This window comes from Cibotium barometz, chromosome 48 (genome assembly GCF_041138505.1).
Source record: "Cibotium barometz isolate CiBa-2024 chromosome 48, ASM4113850v1, whole genome shotgun sequence".
NCBI lineage: Eukaryota > Viridiplantae > Streptophyta > Polypodiopsida > Cyatheales > Cibotiaceae > Cibotium > Cibotium barometz.
In genome coordinates this window covers 22,437,881-22,459,277 of record NC_141093.1, presented here as the reverse complement: position 1 = coordinate 22,459,277, position 21,397 = coordinate 22,437,881, and the positions used below count along the sequence as shown (strand labels likewise).

Sequence of the window (21,397 nt, the reverse complement as noted above, 5' to 3'; positions counted from 1 at the left end):
TAGTCAACAGACAGGTATGCATCATTCGTACTAGCTAGGTAGTCTAGAGCCCAGTGGACTATCACATGCCATAAATCCAAGCATTGTCCACACATCAAAAACAACACAAAAAGTCAAAAATTCAAACATACATCAGTAAGCAATGCACATGTAAAGATCCTCCTGTTCATTGATTGTCATGTCTGGTCTCAACGAAAACCGGTGTTGAGCTATTTGGCTCCCAAAGGAAACCGCTCAATCAATCATTAGGGCCATCTAGTCACTAGGACCACCCGAGTGTTCATCAATAGTCATCTGGGCTATCTGGTCGCATTGACCGCCCGACTGTTCATCAACAATCATCTGGGCTATCTGGTCACATTGACCGCCTGACTATGGCATCGAAGACATCTGGCATAAAGGCCATCCAATGGGTCACCTGGCATCGTTGCCACCCAAATACAAATCTCACTCCTTGGGTCATCTGGTATACAATAGACTCAAACTAGAGCATGTCCAATTTAACCATTAGATAAGCAAAATAATGATAAATTCCATTCCAATATATATACAATGAAGATGGCTAGAGGTACAATCCCTCCCTCTTGAATCTGTCTTTTTCGCAAGACGTCTATTCATGTATTTCAAATACATTTGGACCAACCGCTTCCTCATAAGCTTGAAGTATCTCTGGATAGTCCTTGAAGTACTCCTCTAGCATCCATTTCGCATCCAAAGGCGAATAATTCTTGAATTTCAAGAGGAACTTTCTAACCACTGTCTTTTCTCTTTTTCTCACAGAATGAAACACAATCTGTTCCGGTTGCAAAATTTCTTCTTGCTCTTCCACCTCTAGTGGATCCTCCAATAATCTGAAAGTTCCAACCAATAACATACATCGTTGTTCTTGGTAATCTGAAAAGGTCCATATACCATCATCATTCCCATTCCTTGACTTTAGTAATCCAAGGATAAAATCCATAGCAATATGGAACATTCGGAATTGGTAATGGTTGCAATAATCCTACGGCTTTGTCGATCAAACTTGACCATCTGATATATCAAACATTCTCGAACATTTCGTTCAATGTCCTTTCTCATGCTAGGCCAATAAAAGTAGCTCTCCAAAGCTTGAGTTGTAGTCAAGATGCCTCTGTGCCCCTGGCCCCATGTAGGGTGGAGCATGGCATTCCTCCATCACTATTGGCCTCAAATCCTTTCACACATAAACGGGTTTGCATCGTAAGGAAACCCTCCTTGATGACATAAGAGGTCATCAAATCTGCATTCTGCAACTTGTTCCAAATATCCTTAAAGTCCTCATCGGTAGCATAAAGATTTTACATCAAAGTAAAGTCCATATGATAACCCATAGAAACCGTATGGCTCATGGGTCTCTAAGATAATGCATCTGCTACCCTGTTGTCTTTTCCATGAGTATGCATAATTTGAAAATGAAATTGGGCCAAATAACTAGCACATCTTATATGCTTTTCGGATATCTTACGTTGAGACATGAAGTACCTAAGACTTTGATGATCCGTGTTGATAGCAAACTCAACACCCATAAGGTAATGCTTCCAGATCTTCAATGCATAACTGATAGCCATCAATTCCTTCTCATGTATGGGTGCAGTCTTTTCAACTCCTTGGAGTCTTCAACTTTCATAGACCACAGTCATGGCCTTCTTGGTTCAAGACTGCTCTAATGCAATCTCTTGAAGCATCACATTCAATCACAAAAGGCTTTGACAAATCTAGAATAATCAATACTGGGCCTTTGCTAGCATAGAATTTCAATGCTTCAAAGGATTCTTTTTCAGCTTTTATCCACCGAAATCCCACAGCTTTTTTTGTCGAATCTTGCAATGGACTAGCTACCACTGTGAATCACTTGACGAACTTCCTAGCATGATGTCAATCTGATGATCTTCCGATCTCTCGCTTCTTGCTTTGGCTTGTCGGGACAATTTGCAGCCAAGTGTCCCTTCTTTCCACATTGAAAACACTTTCCTTCTTTGGCATATTCCTCAAGTTGCTTCGAAAGAGTGGAGGTTTGTCCTCACTCATATCCTTCTTCTCTTGAGGCCTGGTTCTTGATTGGAATATGTCTTTAAACTTCTTTGAGGTGGATCCCGGTTATCATTCTTTGTCGTGCCCTCCATCCAAGGCATGTACAAAGCCTTGGCTTGCAAAGCTTTGTCTTGGGCTTCCTCCAAAGATTTCGGACCAACCATATACACTGCTTGCATAAGCTAAGGTTGTAATCCATTCACAAACTTACGCATTTCCATTAGTGGTGGAATAGGGTCAGGGTTGTTTCTCGTACCGGTATGAACCTATTTGTACCATACAATTTGTACGGTGCCGTACCATACAATATCGTACGGTGCGATTTTTTATTTTTATTTTTTTACTTTCCCCCTCCCAACCTTGAGAAAAAAATTCCAAATGCTTTTTAAAAAAATAGAAATCCTGCTCAACGAAGATCCCAAATGCTCGCAATTGTTGGTCATGTCCACTCCCAACTAGTTCAGGTGTGAACCCAGCTTACTCACGGGCACTTTTTCCCTATGACTGGACACAGGTTTTTTCCCCGTGTGAACACACTCATGTGTGTTGGACACTTAGCCCTAGGCTTTTTAGTACTCACTTGTACTTTCATTTGATATCATTATTGAGTATATCTTTTCCAGCACTCACGTTTCTCTGTGCTTGAGGTTGTGTGTGTGTGTGTGTGTACAAGCTAGCTGCCCTCCTACCGAACATTGGTATCAGAGCAAGGTGCTGCTACGGTTAGGGTTACCCCCATTGCCCTTGAGCTTCTCCTCTTGCTTCAGCCTATTGCACATATCAGAGCATTAGGGTTAGGCTGCATCCTGCATTAGGGTTAGGGTTTCTCCTACTGTCCTCTGCATCCGCCCTCAGCTGCCCTGCTGCCGCCGCCGTCGCTCAGATCTGCGTCGAAGCTACCGTCGCAGCCTTGCTGCAGCCCATACACCGCGTCAACTGTACCTGCGCCACCTGCAATAGCGCCACCCTGCGTCACCTGCAACGACGACGCCCTGCGCCGACTGTACGGCAGCTGCCTGCGCCGCACCGTCGTCGACTGTGCCCCCGTTGACTGTACATCAGCCGCCTTCGCCAAATCTAACAGATCTGCGCCGCTGCCGCCGCCGCAGTCGCCACCTTCACCTTCACCTTCAGATCTGCGCCGCCGTACGACGCTACCCAACATTGCCCAGATCTCTGCGCCACCCTGTTGAACTGCTGTGCGCCGCCTCACAACTCGCCGCTCTGTATAGCACTTGCATCTCAGATTTGCCCAAAGCAACTCCAAATCTCAGATCTGCAAGGTTTGTGGGATTTGCAAATTTTTGACCTATTGAAATCTCAGATCTGCCTGATGAAATTTGGGGCTTTTCACCATTGAGCCTGCAATTGCAACATTGGCACATATTGGCATTGATTTCAGCAGATTTGGTGCATAATTGCACTAGAAATTTGGGGATTTTGCGAAAATTGGCACTATTTTGCAAAAATCGGCACTATTTGCAGACATTTTGGGTATTATAGGCACATTTACTTGGCATTGGGGCATTTCCCCCAATTTTGGGTGTTACAGACACATTTACTTGGCATTGGGGCATTTCCCCCAATTTTTTGGGACATTACAGCATTTGGTACAGGTGACAATTGCTTTAGCAGATTTATAGGTGCAGATCCAGTTCAAATTTGGTCTAATTGGCTACCTAAAAATTGGGGGTTTTCTACATTGAGCCCATTTTTGGAGCATTCGACCAATTTACCTTTGATTTTGCCAAGATTTGAGCACTTGCAACTCTTACAGGTGTCAGCTGATCGTGTTTTTCACGGCACATGTATACATTTGTGGTTTGTTGCAGTATATGTATGCCATTGTGAACACTTTGACAGATTTGCATCATCGTGCAGTACACTTGCAGATTTGGAACATGCATATGTTTTTCTCATGGTGAAGGAGTTCCCTTTCAGTCCATTGATTATCCTGCTATTTATCTCCCACATTCTTACGGTTTTGCTGGGCATTGCCTACTCGTGGTGACTTGTGTTGCTGTGTTATCATGGCCAACAATAATAATGACCTCTTTGGAATGCTATCTCAAGAGGACAAGCTCAATGGGGATAACTACCCTATGTGGGCTTATATGATGTGTCATGTTTTGGTTGACAAGAATGTATGGCTATATGTGGATGGCATTGCACCTGCTCCAGCGGAAGGTGAAGTGATTCCCGCTCACCCTCCTACAGGTCCACCTCCTCGTCTTCTTCCTACTCAACAACAACGTACTTGGGATGCTAGGGATGCTCAGGCCCATGCATTGATTGCTCTCTCGTGCCACAGGCATATCATTCCGCACATTCGTTCCTGCATCACTGCAAAGGGTGCTTGGGATACCTTGGCGGCTTTGTATTCAGGTCGCAATGAGGCTCGTGTAGCTTACCTTCGGGGCAAGCTGACCGCATGCTTGAAGGTGACTCTATCGATCAGTACCTTACGCATGTGAAAGACCTACGAGAGCAGCTCATTAACATTGATGGCTATCTTGTTCAGACAGTTTTGTGACTCTCTTGCTCAGACAGTTTTGCGTAATTTGCCCGACTCTTATCAGACATTTAGGACCACTTTGCGGTTGTTGGCTGGCAATGCACCTAATGCATTCACTTTTGACAACCTTGTGACTCTCTTGCTCAGTGAAGAGCAATCTCGTTCCAACAGGAACATGATGTCTGTTGAGTCAGCAATGGCTGCTCCCTTTCGTGGGAATAGATCTGGGCCTAAACCTAGCTCATCGGATCCTCCCAAGACGACAGAGGACAAGCCTGAAAAGAAAAAGCGTTGTAATTATTGCAGGAAAACAGGGCACACCATAGAGGAATGCAGGAATGAGAGTGAAAAAAAGAAGAAGTTGGCATCTTCTTCCACAGGTGCAGATCAAGCCAATTTGGCTACACATGTATCAACCTTGACCCTTACATCTTCATCACCTGCAGAGATGTCTTCTGATGCCGCTGCTTTTGATGACTATGCTCTATAGTCTGTACTCCATGGTATGCATTATCTGGCAGATGCATTTCAGGGGGGGATTTTACTTGCCAACATGCAATTGGTGATGCTTCATGGTCACTTATGCTTGTTGACCCTTATGATGGTCTATGCTAGACGCTTTCTCTTATGTGATGTCTACTGGAGATGCCTTTTATGTTTCTTTCCCTTGCAGCGGGATTGTTTCTACAGTGTTGACATTGTCACTTTCTCACATGTGATGTTTACTGGCAGTGCCTTTTACACACTTGGCCAGTGTTGGCTTGCCCTCATGGTTTTGACATGTCACATGTATATTATTCATTGTGGGATTATGCATCTTTACACTTGCCATACATGCCACTGATCATGGCATCGCTAAGAGTTTACCCATCCTCTCATCGGATTGGCTGATGCCTACCTCGAGCCCCCACTTTTTCTCCCGATTTTCAGCTTTTCCCATTGCTGAATTTTTACTTTTATCAGCCCTACCATTGCTGATTTTTCATCATCGGATCCTCCATTGATGAGTTTCACTCTTGCAGCTTACATTGCATGTCTTACAGGCATGACTTCTGGATCCTGTTGCCTTTACACATGCGTATATCTGCTACCTCTTCTTATGCTTATCACTGGTGCAGTTATAGAGCATTGATGTGGATTACATGCAGTTCAGCTTGGCATTTGGATGCTTGCCTTCAGCGGGGTATTATGCGATGTCTCTTGATTTGATGCAGTTGATGTCCACATGATCTTTGCCATGCATTTCAGGTGATGCGTTTATGTACTACTGTGCTCTAGCATTAGCACTATGACATTGGGGATTCTCCTTTTCCTCGTCATATAGTGCTTGCTTTTCCCATTGGCACTGCAGTTCACTCTTACTATGGAGCATAGTGCAGGGCAGCATTCACAACTTTATCACCTTGCTGCTACTCGTTCACACCATTCACTTGAGGGGGGTTTTGTTGGTCATGTCCACTCCCTGCTAGTTCAGGTGTGAACCCAGCTTACTCATCATTCTTTTTGATTCGCATCAGCAGAAATTTTAAAGGCTCCTGTATACAGCATACAGCTTTCATTTTAAAAAAAAAAGTTGTTTAGCAGTGTTGTACAGACTTTACTCTTGCAATTATGTCTGAGACTGTTATGACCTATGCTCGCCGGGATAATGCTGCAGACAGTAACAAGAGGCAGCATGCTGCAATTGAATCTGTCACCATGATTAAGCAAGATTCGTCGGATGCATAGTTTGTATATGAGGCTTTATGTGAGGACTTTGTAGACAGTCGTGTCAAATGGAAGGACCCGCCTCCTTCTTTCAGTTACAAGATTAAATTGCCGACGATTGTGTCTCCTCTGCATAGATACTCAGAGAAAGGGATTATTCTCTTCTTTCCGGGTAAAATGCCTTTTGCGCAAGAAGTAGCTCAATGGATTCAGTCCATTCTAGGTGGACCCTTTGTAGATGGAGTTCACTTTGCAGCAAGGGGTTTTTATGATGTATTACTGTCTGATGGTCAATATAAGCAGCAGATGCTTGAAACTTCTCCCCTTATGTTTGGTGTACAGTTGGTACATGTGTTACCTTGGTCCCCGACCAAGGACTATCAGTCCTTGATTAGGCATCGTTGTCCATTTTGGGTCGAGGTCGTGGATTTTCCGGAATATTTGAGGGAACATTTGCCAGGTATAGCAGCCACTCTGGGCAAAGTGGTTTGTGCACCTCGTCCTACAGGAAACAAAAACAGATTTTGCATCTTGTGGGATACGGACCATGAGCAACCACCTGCAATTGCTGTTGAAGTAGAAAATGTGCGTGGCATGGGTGCACGTTACTTCAAATTAAATTGGGGAGTCTTTGCAGGTGCTTGTTTCACTTGTCATAAGTTCGGGCATATGGCTTCTGAATGTCCTTCTCTGCTGCATCCTCCGTCGTTATCTGCTGTACCTCCCATTTCAGCGAATGTGCAGCCAACTCAAGTTAAGGAGATACCAACAAATCAAGCCACTCGAAATACTCAAAAGGAGAAAGAGAAAGGAAAAGCTAAAGTTATTCCACAAGTTGTTTCTTCTTTGGCCGTGCCTAATCAACCTAAGGATAAAGGAAAAGATAAAATATCTTCGGCTGAATGGAAAACTCCGAAAAAAGCTACTATGGTTCGTCGTGCTCCCGTTCCTTCACGTAATTGGACTGCATCTGCCACTATTGCACAGTCTTCCACTTCATCGACTATGCTTTCTAGAATATGGTCGGATGTAGTTCGAGGTGCTTCCTCGAGTATGGATGTCGATGTAAATGCTTTGGATATGTGTGTTGATACGAATATGCATGAGTCTCTCTTGATTCAGGGCGAGGGCTCTCTCCCTGATTCAGTTGTTGTTATGCAGCATTGATTTTGCTGGCTATTCACTGTATATACCTTTGTACAGATTTGATGTTTGATGCGCCAATAAAATGTCTTTCGTACAATATTAGAGGACTTTGTGATCCTAGTAAATTTAGGTTGTTTTGGCACTATGTGCATAAAATGCAACCTCATCTGGTGTGTGTGCAAGAACACAATCAGCATACCTTAGTGGGTCAATCAGGTCACTTTGCTGGTTATGATATATTTTATGCGGACACTCAGCATTACTCGGGAGTTTTTATGCTTGTTAAGCATGATCTGCAACCAATGTTGGCCTACAATGATTCTGCTGGCAGATGGATGGTCATTCAATGTTTATTGTATGGACAAATTTATGAATTTGCAGCAGTTTATGCACCACAAAGCTCAGCTGACAGGACAAATATATGGTCACAAATGTTGGCTTATCCCTGGCTCCATAATGCATTCCTTTGTGGAGATTTTAATAATGCTCCATCTCCTGAATTTAATTCCACTGGAAGAACTCATATGCTTGGAGCTGAACGCAGAACATGGAATGATTTGCTCTCTTCCTGCAATATTTTGGACCTATGGCAGCATGTATTCCCTCGTCTACAAGGGTTTACTTTTAATCACAATGCTTTTCCACATATCTGGACACGTCTGGATCGCTGGTACTTGTTACATGCTGACCAATACGATGATTTTCTTTGCAAGCTATGGATTGATCGTTCCATGTTACTCTCTGATCATTCTCCCTTATGGTTAGGCCTTTATTTTGATATGCCACAAGATGTTTCTATTCTTCAGAAACATAGGCTGTTGCTTTTAAACAACAGTTATCTTGAGCATGCTGATTTCAAGGAAATGGTTTTGCAAGCCATTGAGCCTTTGCCCCTTCAAATGCATGAGGATATTGACATTGCTTGGTTTCAATTTGTTCAGCGCATGATGCAGGCTGTGATCTGTGATTATGGTCGTTATTACATGGCCGACTTGCAGGATCGGATCTTGCAGGCTAAAGAAACATGTCAATCTATAGCAGATCTTGCTCAGTTTCGGGTTTTAAATACTAATGAACAAGAATCTTTAATGCAGGCTAAGCATTTCCTCATGCTAAATGATCAGAGAAAATTGCAAAAATGGTTGACACGTTCGCGACATCGAGCTATCATAGATAAGGGTTGCTCTTCCAAAGATTTTTTCAAAAATCTACATGCTTCAAGACAAAAGGAATGCATCAGAAGGGTGAAAAAATCTGATGGTCAATGGACTCATTCTTTGTCGGAGCTCTCGTATATTGCCAGTGTTACATTCCCGTAACGCCGCTACGGGCGTTACCACAAGAGGGGACGGCCTCTGGCTCACCACCCAGCCATAGAGGAAGAATGAGGATTGCCCCTCATCCCCCAGGCTATATAGTGTGTGGCCTGCCGTCCACACTAGCCTGGCCGCCCATGACTCCGCACGGGCGTCCTCTCCCACTGAACCCCGGACATGGCCATCCGGTCTGCCGTCGGTCACAGGCATTACAGCCTACGTGACATTACCCCCCCCTTAAGAAGAGTTTTCGTCCTTGAAAACAAACTGGGGAAACCTTTTGGAAATTGCACTACGACGTTCCTAGGTTGCCACTTCCTCATCCCTATCTGTCCATTTAACAAGTACCTCCTGGTACACTTTATGTCGGGTTTGTCTGTCTCGATACCCAAGAATCCTTTCCGGTTCATGTGGTATCTTTGGTGGAGTGATCAATTCCACCAAAATATCTAGAGAAACTACGTTCTCTAACCCGTGAACTGATTTCTTCAGTTTACTAACATGGAAGACAGGATGAACTTGAGAACTCTTCGGTAACTCAAGTTTGTAGGCTACGTCTCCAATCTTCTTAAGGACCTTGAAAGGACCGCAATATCTAGGAGAAAGTTTATCACACTTTCCCGTTTTCATGGTTGCTGACTGCGCAGGAACCTTTAAAAATACAAAGTCACCTTCTGCAAAGGTCACTTGTCTGCGTCCTTTATAGGCAAATGTTTTAGCGCGATCCTGTGCGCTACGAATGCTCTCGCGTACAGCTTTGAGCATATCATTCATATCTTCAAGGAAATCCTTGACAGATTGAATCTTCTCCTTTTCTAGGCCTACAGCCATTGGAGATCTCAGCTGGAATCCATACATTAACATGAATGGTGTAACTCTAGTCGCTGAGTGTTTGGAGTTGTTATAAGCAAACTCCAATATGGGCAAGTACTCTTCCCAATTAGATTGCTTCTTACTATCATAAGAACGCAACATATCCTCTAGAATTCGGTTAACTCTTTCAGTTTGACCATCAGACTCCGGATGATCTGCCGTACTCATACTCAGAGTAGTATCCAACTTTTTGAAGACTTCCCTCCAAAAATGACTATTGAACTTTCTATCTCTATCCGACACTATATCTGCGGGCAGGCCATATAGCTTGTAGAGATGTTCAATAAAGAGTTTTGCCAACTCTGGCGTTTTTACAGTTTTTCTTCGTGGCAATAAACTTTGCCATTTTAGTCCTGTCCACTACCACCCACACCGAGTCATTCCTTCGACTCGTCTTGGGTAAACCGGTAATGAAATCCATGGAAATGTTTCCCATTTCCCTTGAGGAATCTCCAGTGGATGGAGTAGTTCTCCAACCTTAAGACGTTCATGTTTATTGGCCTGGCACTTACTGCATTTCAACATATAAGTCTGGACGTTCTTAAACAAACTAGGCCAATAAAACTGTCTTTTTACTAGTGCATAGGTCTTCTGAATCCCAGGGTGACCCGCACTTGGACTATCAAAACTATACCCCGAAGGCTCGGCTAGCCTCTTCGGACTAACTCTCGCTTTGCTATCCGCCGCACCTACGGCCAGTCTCTCCGGACTAGCATTACGTGCCGGTGAGGAAGGTGGGCGCGGCTGTGACAAAGTGCGTACGCGTACAGCACGCCAGACCTCTGTAAAGACAGGATCATGCTCACACAAGCCATGATTTGGTATTTCAACCAAAACCTTAAGGCAAATTTCATGCCTTGATTTTGCATCATGTCATTAGCACAGAAGCTAATGTACTGGAGAGCACTCTAGTAGCGCAAGTTCTTAGACTATGCTACTAGATATTTGTAGACTACGCTACCATGCTGCATCACCAACTTGTTAAAACTTCTCCTTGGAAAGCCCTACGGCCATAGGAGAAATAAACTAGAGCCAATCTAATCATGCATCACAAGGATTAGTTCCAAAGCTGAGAGATACTTCTCTCTTAGAGTAACCTCTTTGCACAAGCATATGCTCTAGAATCTTGTTGAGTTTCTAACTACCATCAATCTACGGATGGTTAAACTCCAGTCTAACTCAGAGTAAATGTAACTTTTGAAGATTTCCCTTCAAATATAACAATCAAACTTCCTATCTCTTATGCCATACTATATATGCTGGCAGATCATATAGTATGTGGAGATGTTTGATAAAGGTTCTTGCACCACTGCGGGTGTCTGGAGTTACATCCAATCACTTACAACTCTTTGTTGCTATTACCAGACACATCCCTTCAAGTATTGTCTGGACTCACACAACTATTCCAGTTTATGTGATATTTGAGGATATCCCTCCTTTCCCTCAAAAAAGGTTTTTGTCCTCAAAAACTCTACTCTCAAGCGGACTACGCGCTAGTGTCATAGGTCCAAGAATAAATCTAGACCGTGTTTAATATATTTTATTCTTGAGTCCTTCCAAGAAACTTTTAAACATCTTGCAACGAAGATGTGGTATAGTGTCTACGCACATATGGAGGTATTATTGATAAACTGTTTTGCAACAGATCAGTGGTTTCACACTTGTAACAAAGTGCTTCATTGTTGCATATTATTACCCTTCATAAGTGGTTACACACTTATGAATTATTTGGGTGGATTGTACCATCTATCAAGAAAAATTCCAAACCACTAATAACCACATTATCAATCCACAGATAATGACTGAGCTTGCTGCGAAGCCATAGGTTGCTAGATAATTGATGGTAATTACACAAGCCCAATGTCGCATTACATCATACATTCAATATAAATGCAAACATCACAGTACTTCGTGATGATGAACTTAGGAATTTCATCCTATCCCTGTTTGGTGTTGGTATGAAGTATAACTATGAGAACATTATTTGCTGCCTCCTCATTATAGCGGCAAAGCTACCTACCTATCACAGGTGGCAAGCTCTACCAAGCTATAACCAATGACTAGCAAATAAACGAGTACTCTTGTAAGAACTTCATAACCATATCTCACACCCAACTCATAATCACTACGTATTAAATGCCAGGGCTTGCAAAATTGAATGTTATCTGATAGTAGGTAGAGGGGATCATCAAACTACGGATGACCTCGATAACTCACTAGGACTAGTGATGTGTAACTTTTAAGTTACTCCACTCTCTTGCTTATTCCATACCATCGAACAAATCGGTCCCTCGATTTGAGCAACGTCAACATATTTATGAGTACCTCGATACTCATGTATTGTGGTTCGGTAATTTAAAATGTTGATCTAGAGTATCTTGCACTCGAGGATCTTAATTTTATTAGCAGCTATGTATTAGTAGTGAGTAACTACGTACGCACTATCATCACACTAGTAGCTCCATACTAGTCTGTGAGTAACTCCGTACCCAATGGCGTACCTCCCCCGAGTGGGAGTACGATATATAACCATCTATAACAAGATGATTAAGTCACTTGCTGCTCAGAAGTGACTACATAAATTGACCCTTCCATTGCACATTGCAGTACAATTTCTAGTATTACAACTCGAATTTTTGGACGTCCTTATCATGGAGGTCAACTTAAAAACTAGTGCATAGGTCTTGTGGAGTCTCGGCCGACCTAACCACACCACTGGTGACTTCCTACAAAAAATGTGGCGCCGAAGTCACCACCTATGTACTTTAACTCCGTAAAGTACATGGTCTTCATCTATCATCTATGGAAAGTTGTAAAACATTCCTGCGATGGACTTTTATCACCCTAAAATTATTGTGCACTATTTTAGTATGAAGAGCTTTTTTCCTGGGTACCATGGTTCACCCCAAGCTCATCTGTTGCTAAATTCTTCGATTTAACAAAAGATATGTCTGCCTCTGAACATTCCAGTTCAGCCCCAGACTTTGAGTTTACTTCTTAACACTCCGGTTAAGTCAAAACTCACCAGATACAGTAGGATTTACCACTAAGCTCTCCGGCTTAGCCTCCTATCCTAACTCAGCCCGAGTTTATGTACACTACATATGTCGGATCCGATACTAACAACAACCAGGCTCATCTGGAGTGAGATACTACTCACTATTGCCATGTAAAACCTTATTAAATCCAAGAAATTTTTTACTCATTTCCCAGGGATCATACGACTCATAGGGTTTACACGCACATGAACTTCGTAAGCAAAATAGCCTGTCATGCAATATTACAATTGCTTATGTAGGAAAGTAATATATTTCCCAAATTCATATGGTAGCAACTAAAATGTGCTCACAATCGCACACTTATGTTGAACATAGGCAAGACTACGCTTGCAAAATGCTATAGGGCGTCCCCCATGCATGAAACTATCCAACCAAACTAGTCTTACTGCTAACCTCTAGATTTAGATCACTCCGGAACTAAATCACTCTGTTAGCACTAGCACACCATCATGGTCTTGCTACCTAGAGCTTCTCCGAACTCTGTAACTGGGTTTTATCCCAACTTATGGCTATATTTGGTAATTCTCAAAGTTCAAATTTTATCTTGCACACTTTATCACTACAGACAAGTGTACATACAGACCTGCCAAAGAGTCAAGTTACATGCACAAGCCTTGGCGTCCCATTCCACCAAGACTACAATCGATTCCGTGAGAATTGGATGTCCCATACCATCAAATTACCACCAAACCAATTGATGTGACATATAAAAAGGCTCTTTCCCCCCTCGAAAGATCACCACAAACTCTCGAGCAGTGGGATGTCAACGCATGGCAATAAAAAGAAGAGAAAACCATGCTAGTAAGTTTAAGAACAGTTCTCTTCGATCAAATTGTATAAGGGCATTGAGCATGCCCATGACTCCGCACGGGCGTCCTCTCCCACTGAACCCCGGACATGGCCATCCGGTCTGCCGTCGGTCACAGGCATTACAGCCTACGTGACAGCCAATCAGCATTTTGCAACTCTTTTTGCTAAACCGTCAACTACTTCATCTGACATACTTAATGCTCGTTATGCTTTATTGCATCATGTTCGGCCCATTATTTCTCCACAGGATGCTTTGGAATTAGAATCTCCGTTCACTGATATTGAACTTAAAGATGCTTTACGTTCAATGGGTCGATGGAAATCTCCCGGATGGGATGGATTGACAGTGGAATTTTTCCATGTTTTTTGGTCTCACCTGGAACAATCATTGCTGTATATGATCAATGAAGCTTGGGCAAATGATGTACACCATCTTCTTGGAAAGAAGGACTGGTTAAGCTTTTCCCTAAACGGGATCTTTGTGAAGCTTTTTCTGATTGGAGGCCCATTACTCTTATGCCTGTCATCTATAAGCTTCTGACTAAGATGTTGGCAAATCGTATTAAAGGATTTTTACATGATGGTTTGCATCCTGCGCAATATGGTTTTGTGCCTCGAAGGCAAATCAATGATAATTTGGCTAATGCTTATATTGCCATTGAATATGCCAAATACACTACGCAGGATGTACTCATTTTGCAGGTTGATATCGAGAAAGCTTTTGATTCTGTGCATTGGGACTATATAGCTATGACTATGAGTTATCTTGGTTTCGGTGTGAAGTGGCAAAATATTGTGTATTGGCTCTATAATGACAGTGATGCTTCTTTGATTTTGAGCTCTTCTCTATCGGATTCTTGGAAATTGGGACGTTCAGTTCGCCAGGGTTGTCCGCTTAGTTCCTTGTTGTTTGCTATTGCCACACATCCTTTTCTTTGCTACTTGGATTTTTTGCAAGCTACTAATGAATTGCATGGCTTACAGCTTCCTGCTGGGCATACTTTCCTGGCTCAGGCTTATGCTGATGATTCTTTTTTTATGCCCAAGAATACGCAACAAGATCTTCAGAGATTAATGGAGGCTTTGGAACTTTTTGGTCTGGCTGCTGGTTTGAAAGTGAATTTCCGTAAGTCTACCTTGCTTGCGCTTAACGTGCAGCAATGGCATCATGTATTGTGGCCCGGTGGAATACCTCCTCGTGGACATATCGTTCGTCATTTGGGTTACCCTTTGGATTGGCAGCTGTCATCTTCACAAATGATTCAATGGGTTATGCTAAAATTGAATCGCAAAATTGATTATTGGCAGCTTTCCACTTGGCCTCTTCATGTACGTCTCAGGATAGTGCAGGCTATTGTAATGGCTTACATACAGTTCTTTCTTCCATTGATTATGTGGAGGAAAGCTGATATAGATCGGTTTATGTCTCTGGCAATGGCAATTGTGTGGAAAACTCAACATCGTAAAAAGGGTCTTCGTCTTTTGTCAATGCCAAAGATGTGTTCTCCAAAGATACATGGTGGCTTGAACATATTGAATATTCATTTTCATGTGCTTGCTCGTAAATCCACTTTGCTGTTGGAATTTGTACAACAGCGCCAGCCATGGGCTATTATGTTGGGTCATATGTGTAAGTCTATGTCTTCACCTGCTTTTGGAAAGTGGACTGTTACGTATTGGGATGCAATTTTCAGCCATTTCGATGGAAAAATTGCCGGCTACCCTCTTTCATCTAAGTTAATTTTTGCCTGGAAACAGGTTACGCAATATCTTTTTTGGAATCCCAGGCTTAATGCACAATCTTCTTCGCTTCGCCTTGAGAGTATTCATTGGTCAAAGGCTTTTGATGTACCCTTGGCTTTACGTGAGTCTAGGAAGGCATATTTCCTTTCAAAGAAAGGAGTTTATCTTATTGATGATGTTTTGGATGCTGGTGGCCATGTGCTTTCTTTTGTGGTTGCCGCCAGAAAAATTGGTCTGGGGATGCATTATAGATCAATCTGGCAGCTTATTCGAGAGCTTCTTGCTCCTTTTGAACCAATTGCAGATTTGGATCGTTCTGATCGTTTGGTTGATTGGAGCCTTAGAAGAGAACAACCTGCACGAGGCCCTTTATCAATGGCTAAACTTTCGGTTCATTCGATATATCATCTCTTGTTGCCTGCCTCTTGAGTTCAAGAACATGCGAATCAGATTTGGCATCTTCATAAAAGTCAGGCTTGGTGGAAACAGCGGCTTCATTCTCTTTGGAAATGCAGTCTTCCTTTGAAAAGTAGACTTTTTTTATGGAGATGCTTGATTGGAGTCTTGCCAGTCGGCCTTTTCTTGGCTAGGCGACTTTTGGCACCTTCAACTTGTCATAGTTGTGGTGCTTCTCAAGAGACAGTCTTTCATCTTTTGTGGAGTTGTCCTCTGACCAGGACTTTATTGGATCGGATTGCTGCACGTTTGAGAGCCCGCTTCCGACAGGCACCCTTTGGGAAATACTTTTGGATCTTCAGTCTTCTCCCTTCACCCCTTAGATCCTATAAAGTCTTCTTTGATTGGGTTCGCTACTGGGCTTTATGGACTACCTAGCAATCTCGCAACAGGATAGTTTTTGCTGGGCCTCATTTGGATGCTTACTCATTCTTCCGTTCCTCTCTTCAGCAATCTTTATATGACTGTCTCTCTCTTCATGAGATTGACTCATCTCTGTATGCTCTTTTTACAGATTGTTTTTAGATGTTTAACTATGTTCACACTGAACATAGTGAACACTCTAGTAGTCTCCCTTGCATATGGTCTTTTTGGTGGGTTTTCCTCGTTTTGAGGTTTCCCACTTGTAATTAATGACATGAAGCTTTACAAAAAAAAAAAAATGTGTGCGCGCGCGCGCGCGTGCAGGCTAGCAGCCCTCCTACCCAACAACAATACCTCGTAACTTTTGTGTCCACTCAGTATTCCATATGAATCCCATGAATGGTAAAATTGAGGTCAAGAAAAACCACCCAATCATCCACCATGTCAAGAGAAAAAGAAGAAAGCTTCAAAGAAGACACCATCAAAGAAGAAAGTATCCAAGAAGACACCACCAAAGAAGAAACAACGCTTCCACAAAGCAACAAAGATTTATCCAAGAGCTGATGGAGCTAAACAGATTGCTAAAGCTACAACTTCAACAAGGAAAAGATGCAAAAAAGCCTAAAGAGCAGGATCCCACAGAATTTAAACGCGTTCTTCTCTTAATGGAGCAACAAAGTCGTCACGAACTTGCTGAGGAACGAAAGGCCAAGGAAGCCAAATGCATAGTTGAAGAAGGCCGACACTATACAGAATCCACGACATTGGAAACCTAGTCCAAGATGACTGGGCTTTCTAGCCACATTATCACTATGGGGGGGAATGTTAAATAATAGTGATTAATGTGGGAATAAACAAGTGCTAAGTAGTTGAGTAAACTAGCAATGAATGTAGACCTCAAAAAAAGCGGTTTCAATGTGTGAACAGCAGCTAGTATGTATAAGTCTCTTGTGTGGGAACAACCTCTTAAAAGGCATATGTGGTGGCATCATGGGATCATATTTAGCATATGCGGTGGCATCATATCTAGCATATGCTTTAGAATATGTAATGAGGTCTCTCCTATAAAAAGGACCTACTCCTATAATGAATTTATGCTTTCCACTACATCTTGTACTTCCTCAATCCCTTTAATCTTGTGTTGATTACCTTTAATCTTGTGCTGACTATCTTGTTGATCATCATCATCATCTCTCTCTCTCTCTCTCTCTCTCTCTCTCCTCCCACTCGTGTGTGGTTACACTCAAGTCATCCTCTAGTCCTCTCCCAAATCTGGTCTCAAGCAAGACACCCCATACATTACTGTTGGGTGAACCAAAGTATCAAATAGCCACCATTTGGTACTAGGTTCCAAGAAATGGGCTTGAAAATCCCGTCTGCAAGTGAGCAAGGGCGGATCTCTCTGCGCTAGCCATGCCTAAACGATTGGACGCATAGTAAAGAGCGGGCCCATAAAAGTGCCCAAATATACATATGACCTAACCAACTCAACCACATCTGCTCTGGACATAAAAGAATGTCTAGCTGCAACAACAAGGTAGAAGGTGTTCAAAAGCATAATCTTGCCCAAAATTTACTACCGAGTCCCTCTCATCACGAATGTATCCAGGTGTCGTTAGAAACCATCGGCTAAGTCCAAGATGAGGACTATGTTTTCTGCATATAAGAGGATGGGTATCATCCTTTGTGCTAGCCACGAGCCCGTGACACACCATCGGTCAATGAATCCTCAGATCAGCGTCGGAGAGAGTGGGATGGGCTAGACATGAACCCTTGGGACCTTGCACATACTAGCAATACCTGTCAACCCCCTCGTATATGTTACTTGGCCTTGGACCATGCTGTGAGGATACTTTTCATCTTATGTAAATGAAGCAAACTTTCTAGCCTTTCGTGACTATTATTGCAATTCATAAGTACATGCATCAAATCCTCACTTGTGAAACTTGGAAAAGCAAACAAAAGGGTGGTGTTCCAGCAAGAGACACTGTACCTGCCATGGTAAAATTCAACAAGGCAGCCCTGCGAGACCCAGAACCAGGTCGCTCTAGGTCTTCAAAATCTGCAAAAAATTAAAAAAAAATTAAAACAAAAATCAGCATGGCATTAACGAGGCACAAAAGAAATTCAATAGCATACTTGTCCCTCTGTAGGTTTTCTTTGCCTTTATTTTTTTACATCCCCATGTGTGAAGATGATTTCACAGTGGCACATATGCATTATCATGATGATGATAACAACAACCATTACCGCAATAGATGAGGGTGATAATTATCATAATTATCAAGTATGAGGATGGGTATAATGATGATGATGATAACAATGACAACTACCTCCAACGATGATGATGAGTTAGTTGCATTATGATGATGATGGCGACAACAATGATGATGCTGATAATATTGAATGGCAATGACATTGTTTTTTCAAAGCTGAAGATGAGGATGAGGACAACATCAGTCACTCCAACTATCATAATGATTAGTTGCTTTACCACTCTGCATAACTTTTTCGCTCCAGAATTTACTTCTTCCTTTCATATTGAACAATGACAGAACCGAGGACTTCGAGGATTTTTTCCAGGTGGCTCCATTCGCCAGGTCGTCTGCACCAAACACCTTGAAAAAAGAAAAGACAAAGTAAATTGAAGTCAAAAAAGACCTTGACATCTGCAAAACAAAGAACCAAAAACCGCAGCGACATGTGCCATTCAGGTGTTTTAGGGATTTTTTCCACTTTATAGAGAATTTAGGTAAGCTTAGATGTTGATTCATCCATCAAAATGTCCCTAAGAACGGCTTAATCTCTTGTTTTGTCTTATTTAAACCCTGTTGTTGTGGAGTTACATAAGCATCGTATGTGAGCAATTGTGAATCGGAAGATGTGCAGTAAACGTTTTCTTTTCTGCTTTTCGCATTTTGTACTCTTCGCTCTTTTTGCGTTTTCTGAGTAGGAAGAGATCATACCTCTGGGGCAAAGCTGGAAAGGACTGCGGTTGTGAGCAGAAGCAAATAGCAAAGGGGCATCCTCCGCGGTTCCATGGGCTTAAAGTAGACTGTGTAGGCGATCTACCAAGTGATCGCGATTCAAGTGTTTCTGCTCATAAGACCTAACGAATCCTGCAGCTATGGTAGACAAGGGCCTTTATTTTAATTACCAGTATAAAATGCTTACTATTCGCACAGCAAAAGCATCAAATATTTTAAGGATTTTATCTTGGATAGTTTTTTTTCCCGTACTACAACCCACTCTTAATTAAGATAGATAAACCATTAATCAATTTATTTTTAATTTTTTTCAACTGGCCTTTGGCCCAAGATCTTCCCATATTTATCAAATTTCACCGCCCGTAGATAGCCGCTTGTAGGCGCTTATTAATCCACCCATAGGGGATGTTGTCGAGGAAGCACCAAGGGAGGTTTTGAACAACCTCTTGGTCCTAAGCAAACACCTTCACCACTTGAGCTATCACCTCATTGGCCATTAATCAATTAATTTTATTCCCTAAAAATATATATAAGTGAAATAAAGATGTAAACATTCTTTAAAATTCATAAAGTGAAGTGTAAATTTTCACTAAGTTTATTAATACTGATGTCATGAGATTTCTTACTACATTGACTCTTTGTAGTGAAATATATTCCAAAGTTACATTGTTTTTAATATAAAATATACTCTTAGATAGAATGTTATCTTCCAAAGTTATATTGTTATAAATATAATATATTCTTTTTTTGGGAACATAAAATATTTATATTAAAAAAACAGTTATATATAAGAGTTATTTATACGACTTCCTTTCCCCCTGAGTCTCATCCCACCTTTTCACTATTCAACAAGCTACATATTTGATCCCATCTCTTAGATTGCGCCCAAGAGACGTGGTAGCCCAACTGCATATATAGGGCTGTAAGCATAGACTCATAAGTACATCCTTTTGGAGTTTGAATACCCCGATGTCATAACACATGAAGAACAATTAGAGCTCAATATGTTCATTAATAGTACTAAGCCCCCTCCAACCCAACCTCTGACAAAGATAAGGAGGCAATAATGCACACAACATGTATCCCCCTTCTAAGCCGCTAACCTCCAAACTTCCCCCCTCTTATGAGATACCACTAACACTAAGCAACCTACTAACATAGCTTCTTCTCCTTTCCACTATGACTTTCCCACTAACACTCTTGCCCTCAAGGAGTCACTAGCCCTCAAGGAGTCACTAGCCCCAAAGTTGACAACGATCAGATAACACTGCCACTTGGTACCTGTAGAATATACTAATGAAGATATTTTAGGCTAGCTTTTTATTACATAGTATAAAGATCTCTTTCTATTACCTAATGCTATGGCCCATAATATTTTTTTAAGTGATGCAGGTGACGCCATTCAATCGAGTAACACGTTTATCCCTTGAGGCCTATAGTATTGCTCCACAAAGTCGCTCATATGCACCATATCCAATCATAGCACTAATGCCATAGTGGGAGGAATTGATGCCAAAGGTGATAAGGGAAGAAACCTTATTGGAAAATATGGTTATTAGCACAAAACTCACAAATCCTCAATTATAGGATTTGCCTGAGATTAGAATGGTCACGTATCTAATTGCGTATAGTTATATAGAAAAAGGAGCACCCTATGGAAACACGTATTAGAATAGTCATGTATCTGATTACGTATAATTTATAGGCATTAGAAAAAGGAGCACCCTAAGGAAACACGAGACGACTACATGAAGATAGAGACAAATGAGGCCAATCCAAGGATTGAGGACTTTGGCATATAACCGAAATGGTGCACAAAATTTCTGACCATTCCAAAGTGTGGGAATATTTATATGTGGGCTTTATCTTCTATGGATCAAAGCTTGGAGGAGAATCAAGGATTTCATTAACGTCTTCACAATTTCGTGATCACGTTAACAAAACCTATTGTTAACATATTAAAACTTGTGATCACATTGTATATTCACATGACCTGAGCAATGACCTGCCACAACCCACTAGTCTCGTAACACCTCCGGGCTTTTAGCTTTCCCGGGCCCCGGCGGGCCTGCCAGGATACCAGGAACCCCGGCGGGCCCGCCAGGAAAACAAAGGAACCCCGGCGGGCCCGTCGGGGTTGTGTTCTATATATAAACACTGCCCGACACCCATCGTGGAACTTTTGGGGAGATAGTCCTTGTTTTGGGGGCGTGATATCTCTCCTCAAAGTACTTGTAGAGCTCTCGAGTTGCTAGAAGTGTCCTCTTCGGAAGAACGTCCTTATCTTAGGGGCTGTCGTCTTTCCTAGTAGGCACTCCTAAGACTATTGAGCCACTTGTCCTTAGTTCTTTGAATTGGGGGCAGGGTGTG

The 21,397-nt window shown here is 42.1% G+C and overlaps 1 protein-coding gene across 1 annotated transcript in view; it reads right to left on the bottom strand.

Moving 5' to 3' along the window:
• Window positions 1-19,267, bottom strand: part of LOC147610968 (uncharacterized) — a 62,860-nt gene extending 43,593 nt beyond the window's left edge. The window contains exons 1-3 of the mRNA XM_086785621.1: window positions 19,007-19,267; window positions 18,535-18,658; window positions 18,034-18,102 (exon numbers count right to left, since the gene is read on the bottom strand). Coding sequence (XP_086641747.1) covers window positions 18,034-18,102; window positions 18,535-18,658; window positions 19,007-19,081 — 268 coding nt within the window. The 5' untranslated portion in view covers window positions 19,082-19,267. The remainder of the gene's footprint in view (window positions 1-18,033; window positions 18,103-18,534; window positions 18,659-19,006) is intronic.
• Window positions 19,268-21,397: the final 2,130 nt, after the last annotated feature.